Source organism: Diospyros lotus, chromosome 14, assembly GCF_014633365.1.
Source record: "Diospyros lotus cultivar Yz01 chromosome 14, ASM1463336v1, whole genome shotgun sequence".
Lineage (NCBI taxonomy): Eukaryota > Viridiplantae > Streptophyta > Magnoliopsida > Ericales > Ebenaceae > Diospyros > Diospyros lotus.
This window is the reverse complement of record NC_068351.1, coordinates 35,317,260-35,344,916: the sequence shown is the minus strand read 5'-3', so window position 1 is coordinate 35,344,916 and position 27,657 is coordinate 35,317,260. Positions and strand designations below refer to the sequence as shown.

Here is a 27,657-nt window from a genome sequence, read left to right as displayed (position 1 = left end):
TGCGGATTGGACCGAATACCTTATGCGATTTAATCTGGAACGCCGCAAATTTGTTGACAGAAAATTATGTTATGCCACATACAAAATTACACGGGATCTTCCATATACATGTCGATTCTATTTATATATCTCTCGGTGTGGTTATAAATGAACCATGTACAAGTATAATTCAGAGCGAGGAAGCCAATTTCTGAGAATCAGAATGGCTAAGCTAGTAATCTAGAAGCTCTGGTTTGTTTGATATTTTCAGTGGTGCCCTCTGTCTCTTTCTCTCAATAATGCGGAAATGGAAGATAACAACACCTAGTATGATACATGGCCGACCAATTATACCTCTAAGGAATTAATGTTTGGGTTTTCCCTCTGATCTTGGGGCCTGATTGATCTGTACTTGTAGCGGCTAGTCCATAGCATGTAAAGCAAATAATTCAATCCACTTAATACGCACAGTAGCCAGTAAAACCTGTTGAGCTGATAATGATTCAAGTTGCTTCCAGTGAGCCATGGTGTGTTTTGTAAGGTACCAGTGATGCCATTGACAATTGACACGAGCACTGAGCTTAGGTAGTATCCCATTGCTAAGGAAGCCCAGGACATAGCTGTGGCCAAAGATCTCATGCTAAAGGGGGCCTCTGTGAAAAAGAAGTCCATCATGCCAGCCAAGCTAAAAAGATCAGCTGACCCCAGGAACAAGTACTGCAAAGCAATCCAAAGGAATGTGATGGGAAGAGGTTTGGAGGAATTCAGCATATTGGATTGAACTGCTACTCTCTTTCGCTTTGCTTCTACAAGTGCTGCAACAGCCATGGCCACGATGGAGAGAACTAGCCCAGTACCTATTCTCTGTAAGTGAGTGACACCCATTTCAGTCTTGGTTATCTTCCTGGAAAATGGGACGATGATGTGACTGTAGACTGGTGCAAGGACCATCATGAAGAGAACTGGAAATATGGGTAGAGAAGCTGGTGGAACCCTTAAGGAGCCGATTTTGGTGTTCATACTGGCTGCCTGTTGGACTGAGAAGGTAGAGAGCTGAGCAAGGCAGCAATTTAGCATAATGGTAGACATGAAGATGGGGAGAACCTTAATTACTATCTTCACTTCTTCGACTTGTTTTTCACTGCATGCTAGTGCAGGGTGAATGGGGTTCCTCATCACTGCTCCATCTAGAAACTTTAGCTCTTGTGTTGCAGTTTGAATTTGTGTGTTTTCTTTGGCATGACCTTCTTCCTCACTGGTATCAGTTGGGTAGGATGATGCGCTTGAGTTCATGCTGGCAATAACATTGCTTGAATTCCTTGATACACACCTGTTGTAAATTGCTGCAGCCAAAACCTGTTGCAATAAAAAAACAATTACATTAAAAGGTCTTTTTTGGGGTAGACATCAACGTGCAGTTCGTGAGGCTAGACTAAAGCTACTTCTGTGATCCTACCTTGAATATTGTGGTAATAGGGCTTCCTGCTGGAATTTTGGTTCTGTAGGTTGGAGAGCCAAGGAGGAAGATTGGGATGGAGAGCAATATTGTTGCTGTGGCGATCCCAAAACCCCATTGCCATCCTTTATTGTCTTCTACCCACACCACAAAAGTCACAGCAATTAGAGCTCCACAAGAGAGGGAGAACACAAAGTAGTTGAAGAAGCTCGATCTCTGTTTCCTTCCCTTTGGTGTATTCTCGTCAAACTGCTCTGCTCCATGTGGAGGAAGAGAACCTTTTATTCCACCAACACCCAGTGCGACCAGATAGAGGCCTGCAAACAGTAGCACTGCTTTTCCCCCATGAAGTTGCTTGCATGGAGTGTTTCCATGGGCAAACGTGCAGAATGCTGGCTTCAAAGAGGGTGTGTGGGCTTGTATTGTGAGTATTAGCAGGCCCTGTTTCAATAATAAAACTCAGTTAGCTAAGTGACGTGAAAATGAGAACATACATGGCTGTGATGAACCATATGTTAAAGTGGCAGAGTTTCCTGTATCCAATTTCATGGGCCTGATACTGATATTAATTTGGCATTGCAGGTACCAGTTTGGTTATTTTGGTCACGCAAGTCAGTGTTAAACCACCAAATTGACCCAACAATGGTGTATTTGATGCACAATCTCGTCCAGTCTCAAATTCTGGAGGATTTGAAGCTGCTGCATGATTTTTTACACACTTTGGTTGTAGTAGACTGCTGGATTCAGCAAACTGTGTATTCTTTTCAGTGTATCTCTCTATTTCCTTTAACTATATGTAGTGATCATACACTGTTGGGTACATAATATTCTTCAGATAAACATCCCTGAAGGACTTAGAGGAAGGTCATCCAGGGACTTTGATGCAAAGAAAGTAGTTGAACACAAGTTCACACTTACTATTTCTCATTCTTTCCCAAATAGTAGATAGGACTTTGTTGCCACCATTAACACTGGTGTCTCTTAAATAAACGTCCTGACTATAGTTTGAAAGTGAAATTATTGTCAGGTGGGGCAATAAGTGTTCCTTCCGGCCCAAAGGAATGGTCGAAGGTGAGCTTGCAGTGGCAGGGAATGGACTCCGGTGATTGGCTGGCACCTACAAACACTCCAATACTCAAGTAAGTAAGAGATTAAAGTGATAGAGTATCAGTAGACTCGAAAAGAACATACCTTGGCTTTTGATAGAGCTGGTTTATATGGAAGGAGGAGAGCTCTTCCTGCATGCATGTTTGCCTCGGGCATTGCAGGGTGATGGGACTGGATATCCGATGTCGATGGGGCTCCTTGACGGTGGCATAGTGCTGACTGGACCTTCATTAAATGTGAATGGGATTTGCCATTAAGGATGGAATCCTCATTACTGGGGATGAAATCTCATCCGCATTTAATGGCAGATCACATCCTCATTAATGGCAGATCTCATCCGCATTTAATGAAGGTTCTGTCGGCACCATGCCACCATCAGGAAGCCTTGTCGGCGCCGGATATCCAGTCCCATCCCCCTGCAATGCCCGATGCAAACATGCATGCAGGAAGACCTCTCCTCCTTTTATATAAACTATCTCTATCAAGAGTTAAGATATGTTCTTTTCGAGTCTACTAAGACTCTGCCACTTTAATCTCTTACTTACTTGAGCATTGGAGTGCTTACAGGTGCTAGCCACCCCCCGTCATGCCGATCACCGGAGTCCATTTCTTGCCACTGCAAGCTCACGTCCGACCATCCCTTTGGGCCGAAATGAACAATAAGTATGCAGTTATTTTTCTTGGAAGTTCATTTAATGTATGCCTATGCAAGGGAATCACTTTGCAATCTGCATCTCATTCTTCTAGAAGAAACTGGAGGTACTCCAGTGGTTGTCATATTCACATATGGCTATGGCCCACAAGTACCTGAAATGGGGACCTGACAGGTTGAAGTTGATTCTTGCTTACACAGCTTATGGCAATGGTCACTGAATGCTACCTTGCAAACTGAGGTTGCTTTCTTCTTCAACTTGCACGTCTGTTATTTCCTCTTACTATTCCAAATTGTGGAGTTTGTACATGCAGGTTATTGTTCAAAAACTCCGACAAGAATTGTAGGTATTGGTATGTACTGATTGAAACCAAGAAGGATGCCTAACTAGAAATAATCAGATATATTGGATTAGGTAGGTTTATCTTTTTTGCTGGCAAAGCATGAATTATATTGAATAAAACCTTGAGTTAGAAACTACGTTTCTTATTGATTCTTACCATGAATTCTATTGTGGCACTTATCAGATAGATGCAGAAAGTTGTGTAGAAAGCATCGGCTAAGAAACCTCCAAGGAGAGCAAGGAGGAAGGCTGTGCCCATGAAGTTGGTAACAATGTTTGCTGAACTGGACGGAGAAAAATGCATGAATTTTGTCAGATAGAGTACAAGGTTACTTGCATTGGCCAGGTATGCCAAGTTCTCGAGCACCTCCACAACTGCGGCATACAAATGAACAGATAAAGAAAGCATGTTAAGTATTTTTTCTTTTTCACTTGTTGAGGACATATATGTGATACTGCTCTTTAATACGGTCTTCCTCTCTGACAAAGTTCAGGCAAAACCATACGCAAAAGTCTTTGGAAGTAACTTTTAGCATTACACTTGAGAGAATCACAAATTTATGTCTTTGAATCTTTACTAACCTAGTACAAACGAGGCAGCAAGCAAACCACCATGACGGGCTTTCATGGCTGGTTTATTCCTCCAATCTACATAGCCTTCCCATGTGTTTAATTGTTGCATCTCAGCCTACATGGTAACCAAAATGAATTTAGAAGATAGCCATAAATTGCAGCAGAAAAACAAGCAAAAATAGAATAAATACGAGAATAATGGATCAGAATGGAAGTGCAACCATTTCTCTAACCAACATTCCCGATCTCTTTAAGACTTGATCAGAAATCTTCTGAATGAAAAATGAAGTGGTGAGGTGAGTCCTGTTTTTATACAGAGAAGATAGGATGCTCAGACCTGAATGGAATGGAAAGGTCTAGAGAATATGAAAGCGACTGGACATTCTCAAAGACTTTTTTAGACTGAGACGTTTGGTATAGCGCAAGCATGTTAAGGAGAGAGAAAGATTAGTTCATGAAATGAAATATTTTAGTTTTAATCAACATTTTAGTAAGGAATAAGTTAATTGTATTATTTCATCAACTAGATCTTTTGTATGCTCAGTTTGTCGCTGTTGACTTAATGACTTAAATATTCTTCATTTGGATTAAGTTGGTTTATTAAAAATGGTAATTTTTTGCAGCTTAGAGAACAATCATTTTGACCTTTTAAAGAGATGTTGATTTTATGAAGGATGATATAACTTTCAATAAATGTTTATTAGTGTGGATTTTAGTCATTTTCTGACCAATTTTTGTAGTGTGATAGTTTTTGAGATATGTACTCTATTAGGAAGTGATGGAGGTCATATGACAAGTGGAAGTGTATGCTAGTTTGCGGTATACTAACTGGAGGTAAATAAGCAATCTTGTAATTAGGGCATATCCAGTCCCAAGAGGTCAAATCTTTCACCCCTTGACGGTTTTCTGTATTGTTCTTCTCTGACCTTATTTGTCAGTTTATTCTATTACTATCCTTGAGAAGGATTTTTTTCCCAATTGTTTTTTGGCTATATTAGTGTCCTTTCTTTTTCCTTTTTTTCTCTCTTTTTGGGGCGGTCTATTCTGCAAAATCAGGGCAACTTGGTTTCTGATCGCTGGCCCAATTCACGTGAATTTTGTCCTTTACCATCTTCTCTAATAGCTTTCATCCAGCATGTTGATGCCCTTATCACTGGAGTCATCTGACTAATTTCATATCTAAAATATAATACTTAATTTTTAATTTTCTATCTGGCTATGGGGAATTTTCTTTCCCTTTATCAGAACAATAGTGGCCACAATTCTCCCAAGATTTTGTTGGCGTATGATCTAAGAGATCTCCAAGTTGGGAGGGCAGGAATCACCTGGTGGGCCTTGAGCATTCTGCATTTACTCCCATGCACTTCCAATTTCTGGTTGTTTCCTATTACTGGATTTCGGTTAACTGGCAAATTTTGCATACAGGAATAGAATATGGTTTGAGATACACCTAAAGAAGAGGTGGAGTTAGAAAAAGGTGATCAATTTGTGCTTTTTGTCTGATTAAAAATGATTCGGGGTTAGACTAGAGAGGAAGTACCTGTCTTTGTGATGGTTTGGCGGTGTAGAACTATACCAGAAATAACAATATTCTACTCAATAGCTGACAAGCTCGTATATTTGTAGATAAAGTGGGATAATCCTGAACAGTTGGTAGGTATTTGTGGTTGGGAGAAGAACAGAATTAGTCCTGAACGATATATACCTTGCAGTTATTATGAAAGTCTCATTCACGCTGCAGGTTTTGATCCTTATCTTTCTCAATGGTAGAAGATGAGATAACTTCAACATAGCTTAGATTCCTAATGCCCCATGTTGCAGAATGAATGCTATCTGTGGTTGGCCTCATATGAGAAGGAAAATATGATTCTTCCGTTTGACAAAACCGTTTCCTGACTAATTATTAGTGAAAAGGCTGATCTAATTTGATAAATTTGTTAATATTCCTTATTTTGTTTTTAAGAAGATTTGTTCCATGATTGCACAAGAAGATTCTAAGATTATTTGTGAAATATCCAAATAAAACATTACTTTTAACCAGTCCGCTTGATGCTCCATCTTATTTCTGAATGTCTATCGGCTTAATCTTAGGAAGGTTTCATGGGAGAAAATGTTCTAGAGCACATCTCTCTCTTTTTTTTCTTATTTTTTATTTTTTTGTTTCTCAATAGGTCCTTGTAACAGGTTCAAACATCAATGAAGAGAAAATACTAGAAAATCAATCTACTTTTGTATGGTAAAATACTCGCAGGAACTTGGATTAATTATTCCTAACAGTTCTAGATTCCCCCTTTTATTTCGAGATCAAGCGAATAAAATTTATCGTTTATTAATTATTATACTGAACATGTAGTACACATGGCAGATGAGGAGAACCCATCAAACACAGGCACTCTTTTGTTTGTTTACTGCTGAAAATGGATTGCAAGATTAAGTTCCTTATTAGGGGTGATCATGGGGGTCATTAAATGATAACTTAGACCATTTTTCTTTCCAGTTTTTGTACTGGTGTTTGCGTGCTATAGCATTCTCCTTAGATGCTTCGGACTTATCCAAATGCATGTTTGTTTACACTACAATCTCATATCATGTGTGGATTTGCTGCTGGTTAAGTTGAGACTGATGCATGCTAAGTAGGCTTCCTCTTAAGGCAATTCTTATCTTTCTGAATTTGTTGCTCGTAATCTCATGCAATGATTAGTTAATCACCGCCCCATATTAATTAAAAGGTGGCTTTTGTTGATATGGTATGGTGTGATGGAAGCTGAGCAGCCTCAAAAACTCTCAACATTGCCTGCAGTGGTGGAACCCAGTTTTAGCTTGATGCTGTTTCCAACCTTGGAGAACTTGTTGCGGGGTCTTCTGGAATGGCCTCTTATCATGTAATTGTGGCAATTCCAAGTGGAGCCTACCCAGAAACCTTCAGTGGCTGATATGGAGGAAGAGAGTTGATTGGCAGCCAGGCAGGGCTTGCTCACTATTCCAGATTGGTGCACAATCCTGGAACAGCACAGGAAAGGGATTGATTTCCAGCACCCAGAAAACAAGAGAAAGATAGAGAGAGGCAGGCAGTGACTTGTGTGAATGTAAAGCCCTGCAAGAATTGTGGCCCTGGCTCAACACACTGGTCTCCCGTGTCTCGCTCTCAAGCTTGGGCTCCACAAATTCTGGTATCTCATGGCTTTCTTTGACTTAACCAAATTGGTGCATTGGTTTGAGATTCCTTCGCTTTGAAATAAATAATTAAGTTGAGTTATGTTTTTAAAAATTTATTGCTACACTAATATGATAATTATTCTTTATCCATGTTTCCTCGAGTTTTCTGATACTTAACAGAAAGAAGAAACAAATTCATGTTTTTTATTTTTTGCTGCCATCTCCATGTTTTCATTTCCTTCGTTTTTTTTATTTTTCGAAAATATATTTGCTGTCATGTCGTATTTATTAAGCAGTTCATTGAATCTGTTGTCTCGAATGCTTTTTAGTTTCATAACTAAGAAATAGTTTTTTATGGTTCAGACCATGAAATTGGTCCCTTGATATTGCTTTTTCATACCGTTTTTTAATCTTATGTAATATTTATGTACATCATTGATAGGAGCTTGATAACAATGATATTGGTGCTCTTGTACGGTTAGAAGATTATAAGTTTGGATTGTGAAAATATGTTTTTTTTTTTTTTTAAATAAAGATATAATTGCATATTAAAATGAGTCTCTCACAACCTTTTTATAGTATATATATCAGTGAATAAATTGAGTAGAGAGAACCACATTCTGTTCTGTTCAAATCTGGCATTAAGTGACAAACTTAGTGAGATGGCCATGGGAATAAGTCTGACCATTTATATGCTAGTCTTTGAGCAATGGTTTGACGAACTACCGGAGATTTTTGAATTTTTTACAACTGTCATTTTTACGGCCTTTTCCACATGTAGCGTGGCGCTACCCTATTGGCCCGGTCCACGAGTGGGGGTCATGAACCGGGGCTGGCATAGAATTTTCCTTGCATTCAATGGAATGGAGGATATTTTTGGGTTGGACACTTGGACCACTTGCTGCCGCCCCACCTTATTGGGCATGCCATGGCCGAACCACCTCGGCACGGCACTGGCTTAATGAATACAAAAGAAACATCGATCAAAATAATATCAATGATAATAATATACAATAATAATGTTGATATTTGTAGTTTTTTTTTTTTCCTTTTTATGTATTTTTAGGCATAAAAATAATTATTTTTATTTTTTATAAAATACTATAGTTTTCATGCAACTGTTGTTTTGCAAATCCTTAAGAGGGTCCTTTTCTCTTGTGGTGGTGGTCTTCTCTGCTTAACAAAATTGAGAAAACTACAGTAGCTCCCACCTCCAATCTTGTGCATCTGGGAATATGATTTCTTGTCAAGCGTGGACATGTTTCTCTTTCCTGACACAGACTATTCTTCCTCATGAGATGTAAAACTAGTTTTGAGTGTTGTACAGGCTCTTCTGTATATAGTTTTGTTATATATAACAATATTGTTCAAATATAATAAGAATAATGTTATAAGATGGGATAACAAACATTATTTATGAGACTCGAAGTATAAGAGATAGCAAGGGCATTAATGAAACAAAGGATATTACTCACCGTAACAAGTTATACATATAGTTTTATTTTCAGTCTACTCAAAACTCAACTCGGTAGCAAACCAACCTCAAATCTAGATTTTTAAACCACAATGCTAGCTCCTTTGAGTTAAATTGAACAAATCAATAGGTATAGGATATTTATGTTGACAGTTATTTTGTTCAAATGCCCTTGCAGCATGTGCAAAATAGGAGCAACTAGTAAAAATCATACATTTTCTAGAATACTTTTTACTCTTTATGATTGTTGTTTTTATGTAGCCTTTTTGTCTGTTATTTATTTATTCTTTTTATGTAGCTAAGAGATACTTTCATGTTAATTTTCATTAATGATAGCAGAAAGAGCTTCAATTGCAGGAAGATCTATGAATTATGAGTGTGAAATAGTCTTCAAGAGCTGCTTCTATCTCCTGTAGTAGAAAAGAAACCACTTACTCTATCCACGTCTAGCCTCTAGATCCAAAAGTCTTCTCATTTGCAAATGGTATTAAATAATTAATCTTTACCCAATTCTTTTTTCAATATAATCTATCAATGTTATTATTAAAATCAGAAGACAATTCGAAGATAATTTGTTGCTCTCGGCTGATAACGCACAAGTTTGATACATCATTTTGCATATATATTTAATGTTGTCACAGTGTTATATTATTTTGTAAATTTGGTTTTGATACGTATATGATAGATTTGATAAATAAAGGGAAAACAGAGGATCTCCTCATCTCAGAAGAAGGGGAAGAGAATCAAAAGTCTTCTCCAGTCTCTTCATCTTCCATTGGAGATTTCGTAATTCTTCACAGTTCTTCTCCTTAACTCCCTCTCTCTCTCTCTCTCTCGTTCTGTTCATCTTCTTCTGGTTCCAATCTTTATCGTTTGTTCTGAGGTGTGAAGATGGGGGTGAGCAGCGGCAGATGCTCCCACACTTCTCACATCACCGAGATCATCATCACCAGCTTCTTCAGACACAAACTCTAAATACCCACCAAAAGAAAATCACAAAAAAAAAAAAAAAAAAAAGATTTGTAGCAAATCAGGAGGTATGATCTTCACACCATCAGCCATGGCAACTTGAGCAACAACACATATCCCCTTTTGGATTTATCCAAGCTATGGCGGGCCTGGGAATTGTCCGCGGAGGCCGTTCTGCTACTGCTGGAGTTTCAAAGAACAACACTGTTTTGCTTCAGAACCCAAGAGTTGCTTCTTCTTCTTCTTCTTCCCAACCCCTCGATTCTCTGTTCCTCTCTGGCTCTTCCCCCTCTTTCCATGGTAATTCTCTTAGTTCATCTAATTTTCTCTAACTTATTTGCGAGTAAATACTGGAAAGTTTGGTTTCTTTTGTTCCGGTTTGATTTCTTGGATGTTCGTTGTCTGCGTGTACATTTACTTATCAGTGGCTTGCTGATTGGTGATTTCATATGAATTTCCTCTATCAGTAGTCTTAAATCATATTAACAGGGAAATTGATATCCTAAATTTGTTGTTAAAATTGCTGAACAATCTGTTGATAGTCTTGATTTGATAAGTATCCTGTGTTGACTTTTCCCTAGGCAAAGGTAAAATGTTCCTCCTTATGATTTGTTGCATTGCTGAAGAAATTCAATGAGTTTGCACTGTAATTGACATCTGGGTGGTTAACATGATTTCGTTCTATGCTTGAACTTTGAATTGATTGATTGGGGTTTTCGTGTGAATCTATCTGATTTTTTCTTCTTTCTATTAATATTGAGCATGAGAATTGCATCCATCCAGAACATATATGATTGGGGCTGGGGCTCCTCTAGTTGTCTGAGAAATGGGTGGGTTGTTCATTCTTGGCATATTGATTGTGGGTGCCAATTGATGATGATAGTGTAGGGGTTGTCCCTGAAACAGGTTTAGGATCCATGGTTAGCTTTGAAGATCTTAGTGGGGGCAAAAGATCAAGTAGATTGTTCTTCTGCTCGTTTGATCGAGAAGAGAACGAAGAAGAGGGATTGGATGAATTGTTTCATCAGCCCAACAAGAAGAGAAAGCTTACACCCGAACAGATCCAATCCCTCGAGAGAAGTTTCGAGCTAGATAACAAGCTTGAACCCGAGAGAAAAACCCAGCTCGCCAACGATCTAGGCCTGCAGTCTCGCCAGGTTGCGATATGGTTTCAGAACCGGAGGGCAAGATGGAAGACAAAACAGCTCGAGAAGGAGTACCAGGCGCTGCAGGCTAGCTATAACAGCCTCGAGGTTGATTATGATCACCTCCTTATGGAGCAGGAGAAACTAAAATCTGAGGTGATCATCCAATTCAAAATTAGGATATTCTTCTTCTGTTTTGTACAAATTCTCGTGTGATTCTGATGAATTTTCTTTCTTTCTTTCTTTCATTCAGGTTCTTGAGCTCACAGATAAGCTGCTTCTCAAACACAAGGAGGAAAACTTTGAATCCTCAGAACCAGCACGAGAAGCCATTGCAGATTCAGCTTCCAAGGATATTGAACCATCCAAACTGTCAGTCAATGATTGTAATAAGCAGGACAGTGAAGCAGTTGATTCAGAACTGGGTGATTCTTCATATGTTTTCAGGCCTGAACACTCAGATCTATCCATCGACGAGGAGGAAGGTAACCTCAGCAAGAACGCGTCGCCGCCTTCTCCTCGCGCTCTCATGTTTCCAGAGGTTATTGAGTATGGAGATTTCCCTGAGCTTGCAAGTTCATGTTTCCTTGGATTCCCAGTGCAAGATCAAATCTGTGAGTTCTGGTCTTACTACTAATTTGCTCTTGGATATTGATCTTGGTATGTACATTACCCTCTCTTTCTCATCTTGGTCTCCTCAAGCAAGCTTGCTGTGCTGTGCTGTGCTGTACTGTACTGCTAGTTGTATGTATGAGCAATAAATCCATGGCCATGGCAGCCAAAATGCAAGATGCTGCCATGGGCTCTGGGGATTTCTTCTTCCCCTCTGAATCATTGTTGTATTGTGTGTGGAGTGTAAGAAAAGAACTTGAAATATGTGCCATAAACTTGTTGAGAATCAGCCACTGTGTTCTAGCATTTTGAAGATGTTATTATGAAGTGAAAATTAATTAATATTCACCCTATGGTTAAAATTAGCTTCTTCTTTTTTCTTTTTTTTTGAATTTTTGTAACATGGAAAACAAAAATTTGTAAAACATGTACAAATGAAAAAAATTTCCAAATAAAAAGCAAGAAACTCTTTTTTCTGTAATATTATATAAGATTTTAAAGTTGATTAATAATGAATATATGATATTATTAGTAAAATAAATAGTGAAAATATTAATAAATTTCAAAATTGACTGATGTTTAAGTACTCAAAATGTTAATAATATGAATCAATGCTATAAAAATTTTTAAATTAGAAAAAAGGAATAGAAACTTTATTAATATGATAAATTAATGATTATTATTAATATGATAAATGATCATATTTGTAGTATCATGAATAAATGTATTGGTGATATTGATTTTGCAAGAGAAATATAATTATTAAAAATATTTTAACCTTATCAACAACAATTAATAACAATTCTAATTTGAATAGTTTAGTAACCAAGGGTTGGCATTATAAATGCCAACTTTCATGTCAAATGTTGGTTTAATTCATGAGTATGCTATTGACGCTTTGAGTCATTAGTTGGGGAGTAATCACGTGTTTTCATTACAAATGTTAATGTGAATCTATCTCATAATATTTAGAGATATTTATATATTGACGGTTTCAAGTTTTCTTAAATTCTCCCCAAGCATCTTTTAAGTGATTAACTGGATGTTGCCATTACAAATATACAAATATCAGCATTCGAGTCAAAAGCCTTCAAATGTTTAGGGAGATTAAAGTGCAGTTTTCTAAAGAGTTCATTTAATATTTATATATTCTTGTAATCGGAGGAATGTTCTTTATATGTTTGTTTTCGCACTTATTTCTTTGTTTGATTCCTTTTCTTTGAGGCTCGAGATATACCTTGATTTTAAGTTATAGGCATTTTGTCTTTTTTGTTTTAATGAAATTTTCATTTACACACACAAAAAAAAAATACGTAGTAGTTCAAAACATGTTTTATATAAGCATTTGAAACCTATTTTTTAATTTTCAAGATAAGAAAATAATTTTTATATTTAAAAATTCAACTCATTTTCTATTTTTCCTTCTTGTGCAAAGGAAAAATATTTATCCATTTATATATATATATTTCTTTCCTGTTAGTAGTGGACTTCATTCATTAATATGAAAGAACCTAATCACATCTGGCTGTACTCTGTGCACTAGTCAATTTCAAGAACAATATATTTTGAGGCTAATATATATATATATATATATATAGTTGGTGATCAGTCCATGTCACCCTTCCATGTGAGAAAATGAGACAAGAGTGATGATATTGCAATTATAAAATATACTGGCATGTGATCTTGCTTAAAGATAACATGCATGCCACATATATATATATATATAAAATAAAAAAATAAAAATAAAAATTTATTGAGTGATATTTAATCATAATTATTTAAATTTTAAATTAATGGTATGTGAGCCCACTACACCCCATGAGTCCATGCCTCTTCTCTCAAATTACCAGTATCGAGCAATTATTTTGTTGATCGACTCGAACAACATAATAATTTTGTATTATTTAGAGATCATAAATTTAAGTTTTGTCGATGTAATTAATTTTTAAGATGTGTGAAAAATATTTTAATAACAAGGTTTTGCATCACTAAAACCTAATATTTGTTTATATAATAGGGTATATATATATATATATATAATGAGATGGATGGTGGTTGGACAAAATTGGTTGACTTTTTCCTTTGTGACAAAGAAAATTGAGAGTGATGTCAACCAATTTTGTCCAACCACCATCCATCTCATTATATATATATATATATATATGTGTGTGTGTGTGTGTGTGTAATATACCCTTTCAGATAGATGGTGAGCCAAACAAAATGAAAGTGTCTCTTTCTCATGTTCTTTTGGCTTCAGTTTTAGATCTTAATTAAAATCCTACAAATTTGATTATTAATATGTAAACTTTATGATTATACATCTATGTTATTCTATGATGCACGAAAATGCCTCAAAGTATTATTTCGGTGTTCTCGCAACGTTTCTTATATTGAAATGTTGAGAAATATTTAAAATATATATATTTTTATTTATATATATATATATAAATTTCATAAATATTATTATTATATAACATTTGTTATATAAGTCAACATAAATACACTTTCTCTAAATCGATAAATAAAATTGTATCTAATCAAATTAATTTAGACCCAATTGTCGAAATTAAAAGGATTGAATAAAGTTATAAATTTGTAAAAAAGACTGAATTACTTTCATGAGCAACCCTTTTGATTGTCTTACACCTATATTATCACATAAATAAATATTGTTATTGCTCTCATAGTACAAGTTAAGTGGTTGACCCACATTAAATTAGGATAGGTCATACGTTCGATTCCTTACCCTATACAGTGAAGTAAAATCTCTACATGCGATTTACTTTATCTGTCGAAATTGAGGGCACAAGTACCAAGGGATTAGGTAATGACGATTTTGTACTTTAGTGTTATAAATTCTATTAATAAAATAATTTTAAAATAACCTTTACATATTTTATTTAAATAAACAGAATGAACTATGTTAACAACAACCTTAGAAGCTACAAACAATAATTTTGTCATGAATTTTATATGAAACTTATCTGGTCAGAGGTAGCTAATTCCTTGCAAGTTGAATGGTAGATATGAGCGTAAATCATACCAAATATCACAAAATTTTGACGTCTTTTTTAATTTGGTCACTAAACTTCAATTTCTTGCAAAATGATAACAAAATTTTAAAATGTTTTGTAATATAGTCACTAAAGTAATTTTTGGATAATTTCTCACCAAAATTGCTGACATGGCAATGGCCACATCATCGCCACGTCAGCATTTTCGGCTAAGAACCATCAAAAAATCACTTTAATGATCACATTGTAAAATATTTTAAAGTTTTGTTATCACTTTGCAAGAAATTGAAGTTTAGTGACCAAATTGAAAAAAAACACCAAAATTTTGTGACATTTGGTATGATTTACTGTAGATACGAGGACAACTTCTAAGTTCCACCACTCAATTCTTTCCCCCACACATTTTGTCCAACTTTGTCCTCACATTCAAGTGGAACAAAATACCAAAAAATAAAAAAAACACTCCATGTTTGTAAAGAAGAAAAATAAATAAATAATTCTATGATACTCATAGTATTAATGTTCTATATAACGTAAAGGGTGTATTGTATAAAAACAAATTTGAAAAGTTGTTATACAAAGATTGGTGGCTTTGGCAACGACGAGAGAGAGCTTTCGAAGAGGTGATTGGCAGCGGTGATGAGAGAGAGAAATCAACTTAGGTGCTGTCGACAACTGATTAATCGGATCATCGCCTAGAAAGGTTGATTATTCTATATTCGCGACGGCCAAGGGCCGCCTAACACCTTGTCGGTGCCTAGATGGCTGCCTAGGCCAATTTTTAAAACACTAGAAAATGCTAAATACATTATTTTAAGTTTACAAATTTAACAATACATCTTCGCACAGTTAATAATATAATTTCATGAGTTAATGATACATTTACTAATTAATTTTATTATAAAATTACTTCAAATTATGAGTGAATTGTGAACTCAATTTATGACTTTACATTTCCAATATTCTTTAGTTTGCTAAAGGAACTTGTTAGAATTTGTATTAGTATAGCTGTTAGTTTCTGTAAAGAGCAAATTTGTCTGTTAAGAAATATTTTTTATTCTTATGTTTTATATGTTTAGAATATAACAGAAATATCTCTTAGGTTATTTCCGATTAAGTCTTGTATTTCCTTTTATTGCATTTCAGTCCTTAAGTTGTAACGGCCTCTATCTTTTATAAATAGTGGCTGATAGGTTCTGTTGAAGGCAGGGTGAGAATCCTTCTATTGTATTCGCACATAGGAGTTGGTGAATTGAGAGAGAACTAGTGCTCGGTCCTTGTTTTCGTTGAGAGAGGCTATTGATTATTAGCTAAGTGTGTGCGAGGAAGAGATCAAAGAGAAAGAGTTGTATTCTTGTTTCTTTGATAGTGGATTCTGTCGGCATCATCTGGCAGTCTAGATGTAGGGTAATTTCTTGCTCGAACCAGGATAAATCTTCTTGTTCTTTTACTGATTTTGCTTGTTATTGTGTTCTGTTTTACATTTCTTTTGTTTCTATCTCTATCGGGTTAGTATTTGAGTGTGAGAGAGAGTTTAATTGTGTGAGGAATCAGATCCAAGTGTCAACAAAACTATTTCTTACTTTGCTATTTTTGTTGATAGTGAAGAATTTACTTAAACTAAGTCCCATAGTTTCTCTCTTGCATTGAGAGATTGCCCACTTAAAATTATGATATTTTTCCTGTGAATTGTTAGTTTACATATTTTAACATGTCTTTTGCCGTGAGTCTTGAGATATACTCTAATTTAAAAGATGTTTTCAATGAAATTTTTATTTATAAAAGAAATTTACATATTCTATTTGTATAACGAGGGAAAGATCGAGTCTATTGCTTGCAAAGATGGATATAGTTGTTTTGCCAATTTTGATTGTCTACATTCCAATTAATTTATAAATGAGAATAATAATCTAAAAAATAAGCCTAATTTGTAAAAAAAGAAAAAAGAAAATACATAATCTTCACGTGGTTTTCAAAAAAAAAAAAAAAAAAACCTATAATCATTGTAAATTCTAATATTTACTTGACCAAATTAGCAACAATAATAACTCGAACCTTAATCCCACTAAACAAATCGACTAATAAATTCTAGACCTTTCACTCATACATCTTCTTCATCCATGGTAATCTCCATAAGTGATGGATCATGAATCAGAACTTGAAGTTGTCCTTCAAGTAACAAACCAATTCTTGCTGCACCAAGTGAAGAACAATTCAACAATCTCACTCTTGTTCATATCAAAGTTAAAATAAAAGACCTAATATAATATATTTTTAGGGTAAATTGTACTCAATTCTATGCGATTAGGTTCATTTGTCAAGTGAAGAACACACTAATCCTTGCTGCACCAAATGAAGAACAATTCAACTTATCTCACTCTTGCTCGTATCAAAGTTAAAATAAATGACCCAATATAATATATTTTTAGGGTAAATTGTACCAAGTTCTATGCCATTAGGTTCATTTGTCAAGGTATTCTTATGACTTGTAATAAGAGGCTTTTACAGCCCCAAGAGCAAGTGAATTTTATTTAGAATCAAAACACTTGATTCGATTCTCTTATAAAATTAAAGGATAAAGTCGAACATGATATAAGATTATTTTTTATAATCTAGCAATCAACCGTAATTCTAATAAATTTGAGATAAGTCCTTTATCCTAAATCTTCAAAAATCAATCTCAACAAATGAAACTAATCTTCTCCAAATTATGTAGAATAAACTATTATTAATCATCGATCCACAAGGAGACATAATTCCAAACAAAAGATTATCTCTGAAGTACCATAAGCAGAAGAGAATCTCTTTGAAAAAGCATTATCGATCTCATGAAATTGCTTTACATCTTAACTTAAGCATTAAATGACTTTCTCAATGAACTCCAGAACAGTCTCTAACATTTCTTTTTACATAATGTCGTCTCTAAACGTCTAAAATTCAGGATTTTTCTACTACATTTTCTTAGGTGGTCAATTCGGTACATTGTCAAAAACCTAATTTAAATTTAATGTGATTCTAACATTTATTTCTTCTTTTTCTCTGAATCTGATTCTAATCTAAAGAAGAATTTCAATTGCAAGGGAAGAAACTCACAATCAAACAGAGAAGCACGCAGCCGGCGGCGCCGGGGAAGAAAGCGTACCAGAAATTCAAGCCGTGCAGCTTCGCTCCGTCGATGAAGAGCAAGGGCAAGCTCGCAGCTACACATTCAGATCAGAGCTAGCTATCAAATTAATGGCTTGTTTGTTTCGATCTGGAATTGAGAATTCATCCAGCTCAAATCAATCAGCCAGCTCACCTGGTGGATGCAGCGAGCGAGTATAGATCATGAAAGCTATGGCGGCTGCCAGGCCGGCGCCCCTCGCAAGCCAGCCGGCTCCGAATACCGAGAACGCCAAAACACCCAGCGCCGCGCAGCCGACTTGAGCCATGAACACATTATACTTCTGCCAAAATTCAAGGTGGGGGGGGGGGGAAGAAGATGAAATACGAGACACTCAAATTTTATATTTTGCAACAACAAAATATAATTTAAATTACATTATCAGTCCCTAAATTTTATATTTTATAACAAATTAGTCACTAAATTTTGAACTTATTACAATTTAAACCCTCTTTTAATTTTTTTATCAAATTCTATTAATTAAAATTAGTATGGTATATGTTAATTTAGGGTGGAGTTTATGTTAATTTTAGTATTAAATATTTTTTGAATTTATATTAACATATATCACGGCAATTTTTGTTAATGTACTTTGATAAAAAAATTAAAAAAATGATTGAGTTATATCAAAAATTAAAATTTAATAATTATAATGACAAAAATTAAAACACATTAACCAGTTTGTTATAGACGCAATTTACTTATATATATATATATTTATCGAAATGTTATTTGACTGTTTAAGTTTAATTATTTTATTTACACTCTACATGCCCAAATCTATATTTTTGCCCTTATATTTTTATATAGTCACTCAAATTTTTTATTGTTTTAATTATATTTTTAAATTAATTTAATCCATATACTTTGACATTTTTCTCATGTTATAAGTTAAACTTTTCATTATTTCGATTATATTTCTAGACCTACTTTTTTGAGTCAATTTAACTTCTGTACTTTGATGTGAACGAGATTATGACGTATATTTTATTATCTTATTTTATCTTTTTTTATACATAAAAATATGAGTTAAATTGACTTTAAAATATAGGTTTAGAAGAGTAATCGAAATAATAAAAGGTTAGATTCCCACACAAAAAAAGATCAAAATATAAATATTAAATTAATTCAAAATCTAAGTTAAGCGGTGTAATAGAAATATGAAAAATTTGAGTGGTCATAAAAAAAAAAAGTAAAAGTAAAAGAACAAAAATATAAATTTAGCTGATATAAGTTGATGGCTTACACATTTGTATTAATATTATAACACACAATATAAGATATTATTCTAAGTTCCAAGTTTGAGTTTTTAGATAATAATGTTTTAAAAATCAGACTCAACCAGCCGGTCAGACCGGTTTAACTAGGAACCAACGACTTGTCCGGTCCGATTTGACTCAAAAAATTGAATATCTTTTAACTTGATTAAAATCGGTTAAAATACGATTGAACAGGTGAATTAAGAAACGGGTTGTCTCGGTCTTTTCCACTCCCATCATTTACTTTTAAATTTTTAATTATTAATTAATTTTTTAATAACATATATAACAATTATATATAAAATATTAGTTATATATTAATTAATAATAATATTTTTCATAATAATATATAAAATACTAATATTTTAAATATATATTTAATATATATTATTTAATTATAAAATATGTATATGACTCGATCAAACGATCCTGATCTAACCAATCAGATCAAGATCTAGTGACCTGTGATTCAATTAATAGGTCATTTCGCTGACTGGTCCGATTTTGAACACATTGCTAGATAGAATTGCTCTTCCTGTATTCATATGTGTGTGTGTGTGTACGAGAGAGTGAAAGAGAGAGAGAGAGAGAGGGGTACCCTGGCAGCAGGGGAGGAAGGAGAGGCAAAGAGGACAGCACAAACAGCCCCCAGTGGTGCAATTGTGATAGAAAGCCCTTTTGGTGCCAGCAGCTGGTCCATCTTCCCCAACGCCGCCATCGCCACAAACGCCCCTGCTTTTCATTTTCAACAAACTCACATCTCAATTTTATCGACGAATCAAATCAATCTCTGTGAAAATTTCTTCATATTTCAACAGCATTATCGAAACAAATCAAGTTCCATTTCCCAGAAAAACAGGAAACAAATCAATTCAACCAATCATTCATTCATTCTGAGCTCTAAATAAATATATATATATATATGTATATGTTCTTGGTCACCTGCAGCAGGCCAGAAGACATCGCTGAGAGGAGGAGATTTAGAGCCCTTCTCAGGCTTCCACTCGTCCCAGCCGATTGGCTCCGCTACGCCAGTCGACGATGATGAAGAAGAGACAACAGTTGTTGATCCGAACCCTAATTTCCTTCCACCGACAGATCTCTGAACCCCGAATGCCTTGTTCTTCCTGCTGTTGTTGCCAATTTGGCTGCAAAAGCAGAGCAACTGCGACGAAGACGATGAGTGTAGCCACCTCGACATCATCATCATACGGTGATTCTGGCAGTAAGCTGCCCCAATCTGGATACCCATTTATCTACTGGTTCCAATTCCTCCAATCTTTTGCTTGGCTCTGGTGATTTTGATGAAATTGGGAATCGACGAGCTTGTTTTCATCTCCATACATACATATGTATATGAGAGAGAGAGAGAGAGAGAGACTGTTGAGAGGTTGGAAAGCACTCCGGAAGTGGACTCTTGGAGAGGTCGAAAGGGCATTTTCATTGGGCAGAAACCTTTTTTACTGCACCCTCCTCTCCATATTTTAATCCAAATGTTAATTTGCATGCTCTGTGAGGCTGACCCCTTTTTTTTTTATCAGCTTTTCTAAGTCTTTCTAATTATAAACAGGTTAAAAGTTAATTAATGTTTAAATTAATAATATATTTAAATAAATATATTTTAAGTTATTATTTATATAATTATGTATTTAGTTTAAAAAATTTGATAAACTATCAAAACTTAATAAAAAGTTTAAAATAGACATGTTACTAAATAATATAAATAAAATTTATAAAAATACTAATTTTTGATAAAAATAAATTATAAATTGATGTATAAATTTTTTATTATTAAATATTAATAAATTATATACCGTTATAAGAAAATATACTAATATAAAGTTTTATGTTTAAATTTAAGTTTAATTTATAAAAATATTAAATATATTATTATAATAAACATTAAAATATATACTTTTTAAATATATATATATATATACAATGGCGACAAATGGAGATGGCGAGAATAAGTGGTGATAGAAGAGAAGATAAAGGGGATGACGATGGAGACAAATAGAAGAGGTGACTATGGAGGCGACAACGATGATCACAACATTAGGCTGGAAATGGTGATGAATTGGAGTTTAATGGTTAAAGGTAGAGAAGTTTGTAAATTTTAAAATTTGTGAATGGCAAAATTGTAAATCACTTGGTCAATAAAATAAGTTTCTAACAACGTTTTGGAAAAGTTGGGGGTGGAGTAATATTTATAACTCTAAAATTTTTAGGTCTTTCTTTTATAAAATTTAAGCCTTTCTTTGAATATCTTAAGGTATTTTTATGAAACTTCTAGGTTTTTTTTTATAAAATTTAAGTTTTTAATAAATTTTTAGGTCTTTTAGTGAAATTTAAGTTTTTTTTTAATATTTAAGGTATTTTTTTAATAAAATTTTATTTTTTTTAATTAAATTTGATCTTTTTTTCATATCAACGACCAAATATTATATTTATGTATTAAATCTAATATGTTATATCTCATCGACGTGGGCTTTTTTTATATGACATGATATCATATATGGCATAAATAATGATTCTGTTATCGATCATGACAAAAACTTAAAAGGTAAAAATTTTTAATAGTTAAAATTTCAAATCATATTGGGCCTCGTCTTATTGGGCCTTTGAATTGTATTAAATATTACAATATTAAAGATATTAATAATAGTTTTTGTTTTAAAATTAAAAATAATAATAAGAACAAAATATTATTAATATTAGACGGTCAACGATTTCGGTCAAACATTTTCCCATCCCTTCTCCTCCAAACTAAACCCACCGACCGTCCGAAACGGAACAATCATTTACCCAAGAATGCGCCGTCGACAACCAGATCGTGGCCGGAGACGAACACCGACTCATCGGACGCCAAAAACAGCACCGCCTCAGCCACGTGCTCCACCTGCAGCACAATCCCTTTCAGCGGGACCATGGGTTCAAAAGCCTTCTCCACCTCCTCCGCCTCCTTCCGATGCGACCGGCACAACAAGGGCGTTGCCACCGCGTAGGGCGAGACGCAATTAACCCTAATCCCGTGCTCCCCGAGCTGCCGGCTCGCCGCCCGGACCAGCCCCAACACCGCGTGCTTCGACATCACATAGTCCGTTCGCCTTTGGGTGCCCGTACTCGCCGCCACGCTCGCCGTGCACACGATGCTCCCTCGCACGCGCCGCTCCACCATATCGCGCGCCGCGTGTTTCACGCAAGCGGCGGCGCCACGCGCGTTGATGGCGATGAGCTGGTCCATCTGGGAGAAGTCGAGGTCGAGGACGGTCTGGTCGGACTCGCTCACAATTCCGGCGTTGCTGAACATGATGTCGAGTTGGCCGTATGTCCGGGCCGTCCACTCCACCGTGGATCTGACTTGGTCCTCGTCGGTGACGTCGCAGTGGACGAAGGCGCCGACGTCTTTGCCGATGGCTTCGGCGACTTTTCGGCCCTTCTCGTCTTGCACGTCGGCGATGACGACGGCGCGGGCGCCGTTCAGGGCGAAGAGATGGGCGGTGGCCTCGCCGATGCCGCTGGCGCCACCAGTGATGATCGCCACCTTGCCTTGCAGCTTTTTACCTTCACTCATTTTCTTTTCTGCAGCAAGATGGAAAGAAATTTCTGTAAAATGGAACAAATTTATAACAAATTAAAAAGACCAAGTTGCCCATGTCCTTTCACGTTTTTCTCCCGTGGTTAATATAATTTTTTATTATTTTAATTATATCATTAAATTTAATTTTTAAATTAATTTAATTTTTATACTTTTATTTTCTTTTCACGTGATAATCTAAATTTTTTAATGTTTCAATTTTATTTTTATATTTATATTTTTGAATCAATTTAACTCTTATATTTTTATATGTAAAAAAAGAGATAAAGTGAAATAATAAACTATATATCATATTTTGTTCATATCAAAATATAAGAATGATTAAATTGATTAAAAAATATTGATCCAGTTAATCAAAATAATAAAAAATTTAGATTATCATACGAAAAAAATCAAAGTATATGGATTAAATTAATTAAAAATATAAATTAAATGTGTAATTAAAATAACAAAAAAATTAAATAATCATATAAAAAATATAAAAATAAAGAGATAAAAATATAAATTTGATTGATGGTCAATAACCACTCCAATAATTTAAATGATTGAATTTATTAATTCTTGAAGTTACTCGTCTAATAGTAGACACTACAAGAAAAATGTTATTTAGTAACAAAAATATTCATCACTAAAACATCAAAAATTCGTCGCTAAAAAATTTAGAGACAGAATTTAGCGACGGCACAAATCAGGGATCGAAATTTTCGTCATTGATTAAAAAAATAAAAAATAAAAAAATTATTTAAAAAATTAAAAATTATTTTAGCGATGAAAAATTCTTTTGCTATTCAGTGTTTCGTTGCTAATACATAATAAAAAATTTAAATATTAAAAAAAAAATTTAAAATAAGCGACGAAAATAATTTCATCGCTAATCAGCGACATGACGTTTTCGTTGCTAGCTCTTATTTTAAAAAAATTAAAATGATTACGACACGAGTCGGGCAGACGCACATGGGTGTCTCTGCCTTGCAGGCAGTAGGTGGCTTTGCCTCTATGCGCCAAGCAGCTCTCCCTTAAGCTGCAACGTGTAGCGTTGGGAAATTAATCCCTGCGCACTCTTTTCGCTTCCCCTTAGTTTCGATCCCTTATCTTCTGTGCACGAGCGCATCACCGTCCAAGTTGCAAGCCTCCTAAATACATATACTGCATATATTAATTATATATTACATTTAGCTGGGAGCTGTTTTAATTTTATTTTAAATTAAGATTTTAAAATTTAAATCTTTTAAATTCATAAATTAACACTTAAAAAAATAATGTTGGAAATTTTTAACTCAACTAATGTACTACTTAAATGTTGTAATTAATTAATTAATTTCTTAAAAATTAGTTTAATACATATTTGTTATTATAAATTTTTCAATATCATATCAATTTACATATTTTAGTTTGTAAATAATATACATAAAATATGCATTTAATACTAAAAATTTTAATTTTTATTTAATTTTTTTAATTATTTAACGACAGGGTGCCTCTCGTCGTTAATAAATTTTAATCTTTATTTAATACATAATTAATAAATTTTATTTATTTTTTTATTTTTTTCTTTTTTAGCAATGAATTTGTACTATGGCTAAAGTTTCTAATTATTAATTTAATTTTGTTAATTACTTAGTGACGAAATATTCTATTGCTAAATATATTTAATTTAAATTTAATTTTTTTATTATTTATTTAATTTTTTTATTATTTAAAGACGACATATTCTGTCGCTAAATAATTTTAATTTAATTTATTTTTTAATTATTTAGCGAAATAATATTCCATCGCTAAATTTAAAAATAAATAAAAAATTTGGTAATAAAATATCCGTCATTGAGATGTCTCTAATTAGCAACGGATAAATTCCGTCGCTAAATTTGTCACTAAATTATGTTTTTTTTGTAGTGAAATGATAGTACCGATTAGGTAGAGATTTTAAGTTTGTTATGGCTTCACATCTCTTATGTCACAAATTACATTAGAGTTGATTGAGCTTAATTAAAATTTTATTACTGTTTGTGACAAAATAATATCTAACCATATATATAAACTATAGGAATAAGGATTTAAATGACCCATATCACAAGTATTGATATTTAAGAACACTTTGCCACAAGAAGACAAAAAGAATATAAAGTGACACTTTGGGGGGCCAAAAATGAACGTTATTTTGTAAATTCGATTGGTTTAGTTATTTTTATCATAAAAATTGAATTGAACTGAATTAATTAAAATTTTTAAAATTTAAAATCGAATCGAATTGAATAAAATTGACAAATCTGGTAATTTAGTTCGATTATTTTGCTTTATTTGAATCCATTTGACTAATGGTTCAAGCAATCTCTTGCATTTAATTTTACAAGGCTATATGTATAAAGATTGAATTGACTGATTAGTTGAATGAAAACATTGTTTATTTAATGAAAAATTATTTTTGATAAAGAATTCAAAATATCAATTTACGTTTTTTATCATTAAAATCAATTACCCATTTTGAACCTCAAAACCAATGACTTGATTTGAACATCGTCCCGAACATAATCAGTAGATCAATGTATCCCTTTACGTATACCTATTCTCTTGAAAAATCGACTAGATTCTCAAGAAATGATTTCAACCCATTTTTTGGGATTTTCATTCTTTTTAATGTTGACAGATATAGCAAGTCAATTGAGCTCCCTTGGTCAATAAAATAAGTTCCTAATAGCGTTTTGGAAAAATTTGGGGGTGGAGTAATATTTTCAACCCTAAAATTTTTAGGTCTTTTTTAGTAAAATTTTTAGGCTTTTAAATAAAATTTAAGTCTTTCTTTGAATATTTTAAGGTATTTTTAAGAAACTTTTAGGTTTTTTTTATGAAATTTAGGTTTTCAATAAATTTTTAGGTCTTTTAGTGAAATTTAAGTTTTTTTAATATTTTAGATATTTTTTAATAAAATTTTTAGATTTTTTAATCAAATTTGATCTTTTTTTCAGAAACTAAATATTATATTTAATGATATTATATTCTTTATTTGGATACCGTTGTGCTCCGTCTCTTAGCCTAATTTGGGCTCTAAGCCTTCAGGCCGTCTTATTGGGCCTTTGAATTATATTAAATATTATAATATTAAAGATATTAATAATAGGTTTTGTTTTAAAATTAAAAATAATAATAAGAACAAAATATTATTAATATTCGACGGTCAACGATTTCGGTCAAACATTTTCCCATCGCTTCTGCTCCAAACTAAACCCACCGACCGTCCGAAACGGAACAATCATTTACCCAAGAATGCGCCGTCGACAACCAGATCGTGGCCGGAGACGAAGACAGACTCATCGGACGCCAAAAACAGCACCGCCTCAGCCACGTGCTCCACCTTCAGCACAATCCCTTTCAGAGGCACCATGGGCTCAAAAGCCTTCTCCACCTCCTCCGCCTCCTTCCGATGCGCCCGGCATATCAAGGCCGTTTCCACCGCGTGCGGCGAGACGCAATTAACCCTAATCCCGTGCTCCCCGAGCTGCCGGCTCGCCGCCCGGACCAGCCCCAACACCGCGTGCTTCGACATCACATAGTCCGTTAGCCTTTGGTTCCCCGTACTCCCCGCCACGCTCGCCGTGCACACGATGCTCCCTCGCACGCGCCGCTCCACCATGTCGCGCGCCGCGTGTTTCACGCAAGCGGCGGCGCCACGCGCGTTGATGGCTATGAGCTGGTCCATCTGGGAGAAGTCGAGGTCGAGGACGGTCTGGTCGGACTCACTCACAATTCCGGCGTTGCTGAACATGATGTCGAGTTGGCCGTACGTCCGGGCCGTCCACTCCACCGTGGATCTGACTTGGTCCTCGTCGGTGACGTCGCAGTGGACGAAGGCGCCGACGTCTTTGCCGATGGCTTCGGCGACTTTTCGGCCCTTCTCGTCTTGCACATCGGCGATGACAACGGCGCGGGCGCCGTTTAGGGCGAAGAGATGCGCGGTGGCCTCGCCGATGCCGCTGGCGCCGCCAGTGATGATCGCTACCTTCCCTTGCAGCTTTTTACCTTCACTCATTTTCTTTTCTGCAGCAAGATGGAAAGAAATTTCTGTGAAATGGAACAAATTTATAACAAAATAAAAAGACCAAATTACTCCTGTGCTTTTACATTTTTCTCCTGTGATCAATATAATTTTTTATTATTTTAATTATATTTTTAAATTTAAAATTTAAATTAATTTAGCTCTTGTACTTTGATCTTATTTTTATGTAATAATTTAAATTTTTTGATACTTCGATTCTACCTTTAAATTTATATTTTTGAGTCAATTTAATTTTTATATTTTTATATATAAAAAATAAAATAATAAAGTACATATAATCTTCTATTCATATCAAAATACAATGATGGTTAAATTGAATAAAAAATATAAATTTAATTAATTAAAATAATAAAAAGTTTAGATTATTATATAAAAAAATACCAAAGCATATAGATAAATTAATTTAAAAATATAAATTTAAGATGTAATTAAAGTAATAAAAAATTTAAATAATTATATAAAAAATATAAAAAAAGTAAAAATTTTAATTTGACCGATGATCAATAACCACTTTAATAATTTAAATGATTGAATTTATAAATTATTGAAGTTACTTGTCTAATAATAGATGCTAGTGCCGATTGGGCAGAGATGTTAAGTTTGCTATGCTTTCACATGTCTCATGTCACAAATGACATTAGGGTTGATTTAGCTTAATTAAAATTTTATTACTATTTGTGACAAAATAATATCTAACAAAATATATAAACTATAGGAATAAAGATATAAATGACCCATATCACAAGTATTGATATTTAAGAACACTTTGTCACAAGAAGACAAAAAAGAATATAAATAGAGACTTGGGGGCCAAAAATGAATGTGGTTTTGTAAATTTGATTGGCTTGGTTATTTCTAATATAAAAATTGAATCGAATTGAATTAATTAAAATTTTTAAAATTTAAAACCGAATCGAATTGAATCAAATTGACAAATATTCCAGGTTTTAACCAACCTATTATCTCGACCAAACACAGAACAAGCACAAAAAACAGAAAACGAAAAAGGTTTAAACCACAACTCACACACAAACAAAGACACAACGATATACATGTTCGAATCAATAGATTCTACTCATGGCAGAGGCTCCGCCTCTAGTCAA

The 27,657-nt window shown here is 34.2% G+C and overlaps 5 protein-coding genes and 1 long non-coding RNA gene across 10 annotated transcripts; 2 read left to right on the top strand and 4 right to left on the bottom strand.

Moving 5' to 3' along the window:
* Positions 1-327: 327 nt before the first annotated feature.
* LOC127789562 (protein NRT1/ PTR FAMILY 4.6-like) lies at positions 328-4,417 on the bottom strand. Of its 2 annotated transcripts, none has more exons than XM_052318479.1 (5): positions 4,332-4,417; positions 4,120-4,225; positions 3,695-3,912; positions 1,436-1,876; positions 328-1,335 (listed from the first exon to the last, which is right to left on the bottom strand). In XM_052318479.1, the coding sequence occupies exons 1-5, from the start codon at positions 4,347-4,349 to the stop codon at positions 328-330; spliced, it is 1,791 nt and encodes a 596-aa protein (XP_052174439.1). In that variant the 5' UTR covers positions 4,350-4,417. The 2 variants fall into 2 exon arrangements, with proteins under 2 accessions (XP_052174439.1, XP_052174440.1); XM_052318480.1 differs by having other exon boundaries at positions 3,695-3,821; positions 4,332-4,357.
* LOC127789563 (uncharacterized) lies at positions 2,033-7,466 on the top strand. Its single transcript, XR_008020616.1, has 3 exons — positions 2,033-3,609; positions 3,722-3,883; positions 6,875-7,466. It is a non-coding gene; the product is annotated as an uncharacterized LOC127789563 (long non-coding RNA).
* A 1,938-nt stretch (positions 7,467-9,404) lies between these two features.
* Positions 9,405-11,755, top strand: LOC127790795 (homeobox-leucine zipper protein HAT5-like). Of its 2 annotated transcripts, none has more exons than XM_052320481.1 (3): positions 9,405-10,009; positions 10,598-11,010; positions 11,108-11,755. In XM_052320481.1, exons 1-3 carry the CDS (start codon positions 9,850-9,852, stop codon positions 11,489-11,491), a joined length of 957 nt encoding a protein of 318 aa, XP_052176441.1. In that variant the 5' UTR covers positions 9,405-9,849; the 3' UTR covers positions 11,492-11,755. The 2 variants fall into 2 exon arrangements, with proteins under 2 accessions (XP_052176441.1, XP_052176442.1); XM_052320482.1 differs by having other exon boundaries at positions 9,408-10,009; positions 10,616-11,010.
* Positions 11,756-16,313: 4,558 nt separating this feature from the next.
* Positions 16,314-20,318, bottom strand: LOC127789564 (uncharacterized). 3 transcript variants are annotated; one of them, XM_052318483.1, is made up of 5 exons: positions 19,848-20,318; positions 19,504-19,640; positions 17,782-17,929; positions 17,626-17,683; positions 16,314-16,676 (listed from the first exon to the last, which is right to left on the bottom strand). In XM_052318483.1, exons 1-5 carry the CDS (start codon positions 20,155-20,157, stop codon positions 16,655-16,657), a joined length of 675 nt encoding a protein of 224 aa, XP_052174443.1. In that variant the 5' UTR covers positions 20,158-20,318; the 3' UTR covers positions 16,314-16,654. The 3 variants fall into 3 exon arrangements, with proteins under 3 accessions (XP_052174443.1, XP_052174441.1, XP_052174442.1); XM_052318481.1 differs by having other exon boundaries at positions 17,577-17,683; positions 19,848-20,317; XM_052318482.1 differs by having other exon boundaries at positions 17,577-17,683; positions 19,504-19,637; positions 19,848-20,314.
* A 1,273-nt stretch (positions 20,319-21,591) lies between these two features.
* On the bottom strand, positions 21,592-22,504 carry LOC127789771 ((-)-isopiperitenol/(-)-carveol dehydrogenase, mitochondrial-like). Its single transcript, XM_052318756.1, has one exon. The coding sequence runs from the start codon at positions 22,477-22,479 to the stop codon at positions 21,703-21,705; it is 777 nt and encodes a 258-aa protein (XP_052174716.1). The 5' UTR covers positions 22,480-22,504; the 3' UTR covers positions 21,592-21,702.
* A 3,135-nt stretch (positions 22,505-25,639) lies between these two features.
* Positions 25,640-26,565, bottom strand: LOC127790355 ((-)-isopiperitenol/(-)-carveol dehydrogenase, mitochondrial-like). The gene has a single exon (XM_052319825.1). It carries the CDS (start codon positions 26,525-26,527, stop codon positions 25,751-25,753), a length of 777 nt encoding a protein of 258 aa, XP_052175785.1. The 5' UTR covers positions 26,528-26,565; the 3' UTR covers positions 25,640-25,750.
* Positions 26,566-27,657: the final 1,092 nt, after the last annotated feature.

Bases quoted from the DNA above. Each gene is read 5' to 3' on its own strand.
- LOC127789562 (XM_052318479.1), bottom strand. The intron at 3,913-4,119 runs GTTAGTAAAGAT...TGTATGCCGCAG, and splicing joins TGCTGCCTCGTTTGTACTAG to TTGTGGAGGTGCTCGAGAAC. The intron at 1,336-1,435 runs GTAGGATCACAG...TTATTGCAACAG, and splicing joins CTATTACCACAATATTCAAG to GTTTTGGCTGCAGCAATTTA.
- LOC127790795 (XM_052320481.1), top strand. From the start codon at position 9,850: ATGGCGGGCCTGGGAATTGTCCGCGGAGGCCGTTCTGCTACTGCTGGA. The intron at 10,010-10,597 runs GTAATTCTCTTA...ATGATAGTGTAG, and splicing joins CTCTTCCCCCTCTTTCCATG to GGGTTGTCCCTGAAACAGGT. The intron at 11,011-11,107 runs GTGATCATCCAA...TCTTTCATTCAG, and splicing joins AGGAGAAACTAAAATCTGAG to GTTCTTGAGCTCACAGATAA.
- LOC127789564 (XM_052318481.1), bottom strand. From the start codon at position 20,157: ATGGGTATCCAGATTGGGGCAGCTTACTGCCAGAATCACCGTATGATG. The intron at 17,930-19,503 runs GTACCCCTCTCT...GAATTTTGGCAG, and splicing joins CTTCCTCCCCTGCTGCCAGG to AAGTATAATGTGTTCATGGC. The intron at 16,677-17,576 runs GTGAGTTTCTTC...CACTTGGTGCAG, and splicing joins GCGTGCTTCTCTGTTTGATT to CAAGAATTGGTTTGTTACTT.
- LOC127789771 (XM_052318756.1), bottom strand. From the start codon at position 22,479: ATGAGTGAAGGTAAAAAGCTGCAAGGCAAGGTGGCGATCATCACTGGT.
- LOC127790355 (XM_052319825.1), bottom strand. From the start codon at position 26,527: ATGAGTGAAGGTAAAAAGCTGCAAGGGAAGGTAGCGATCATCACTGGC.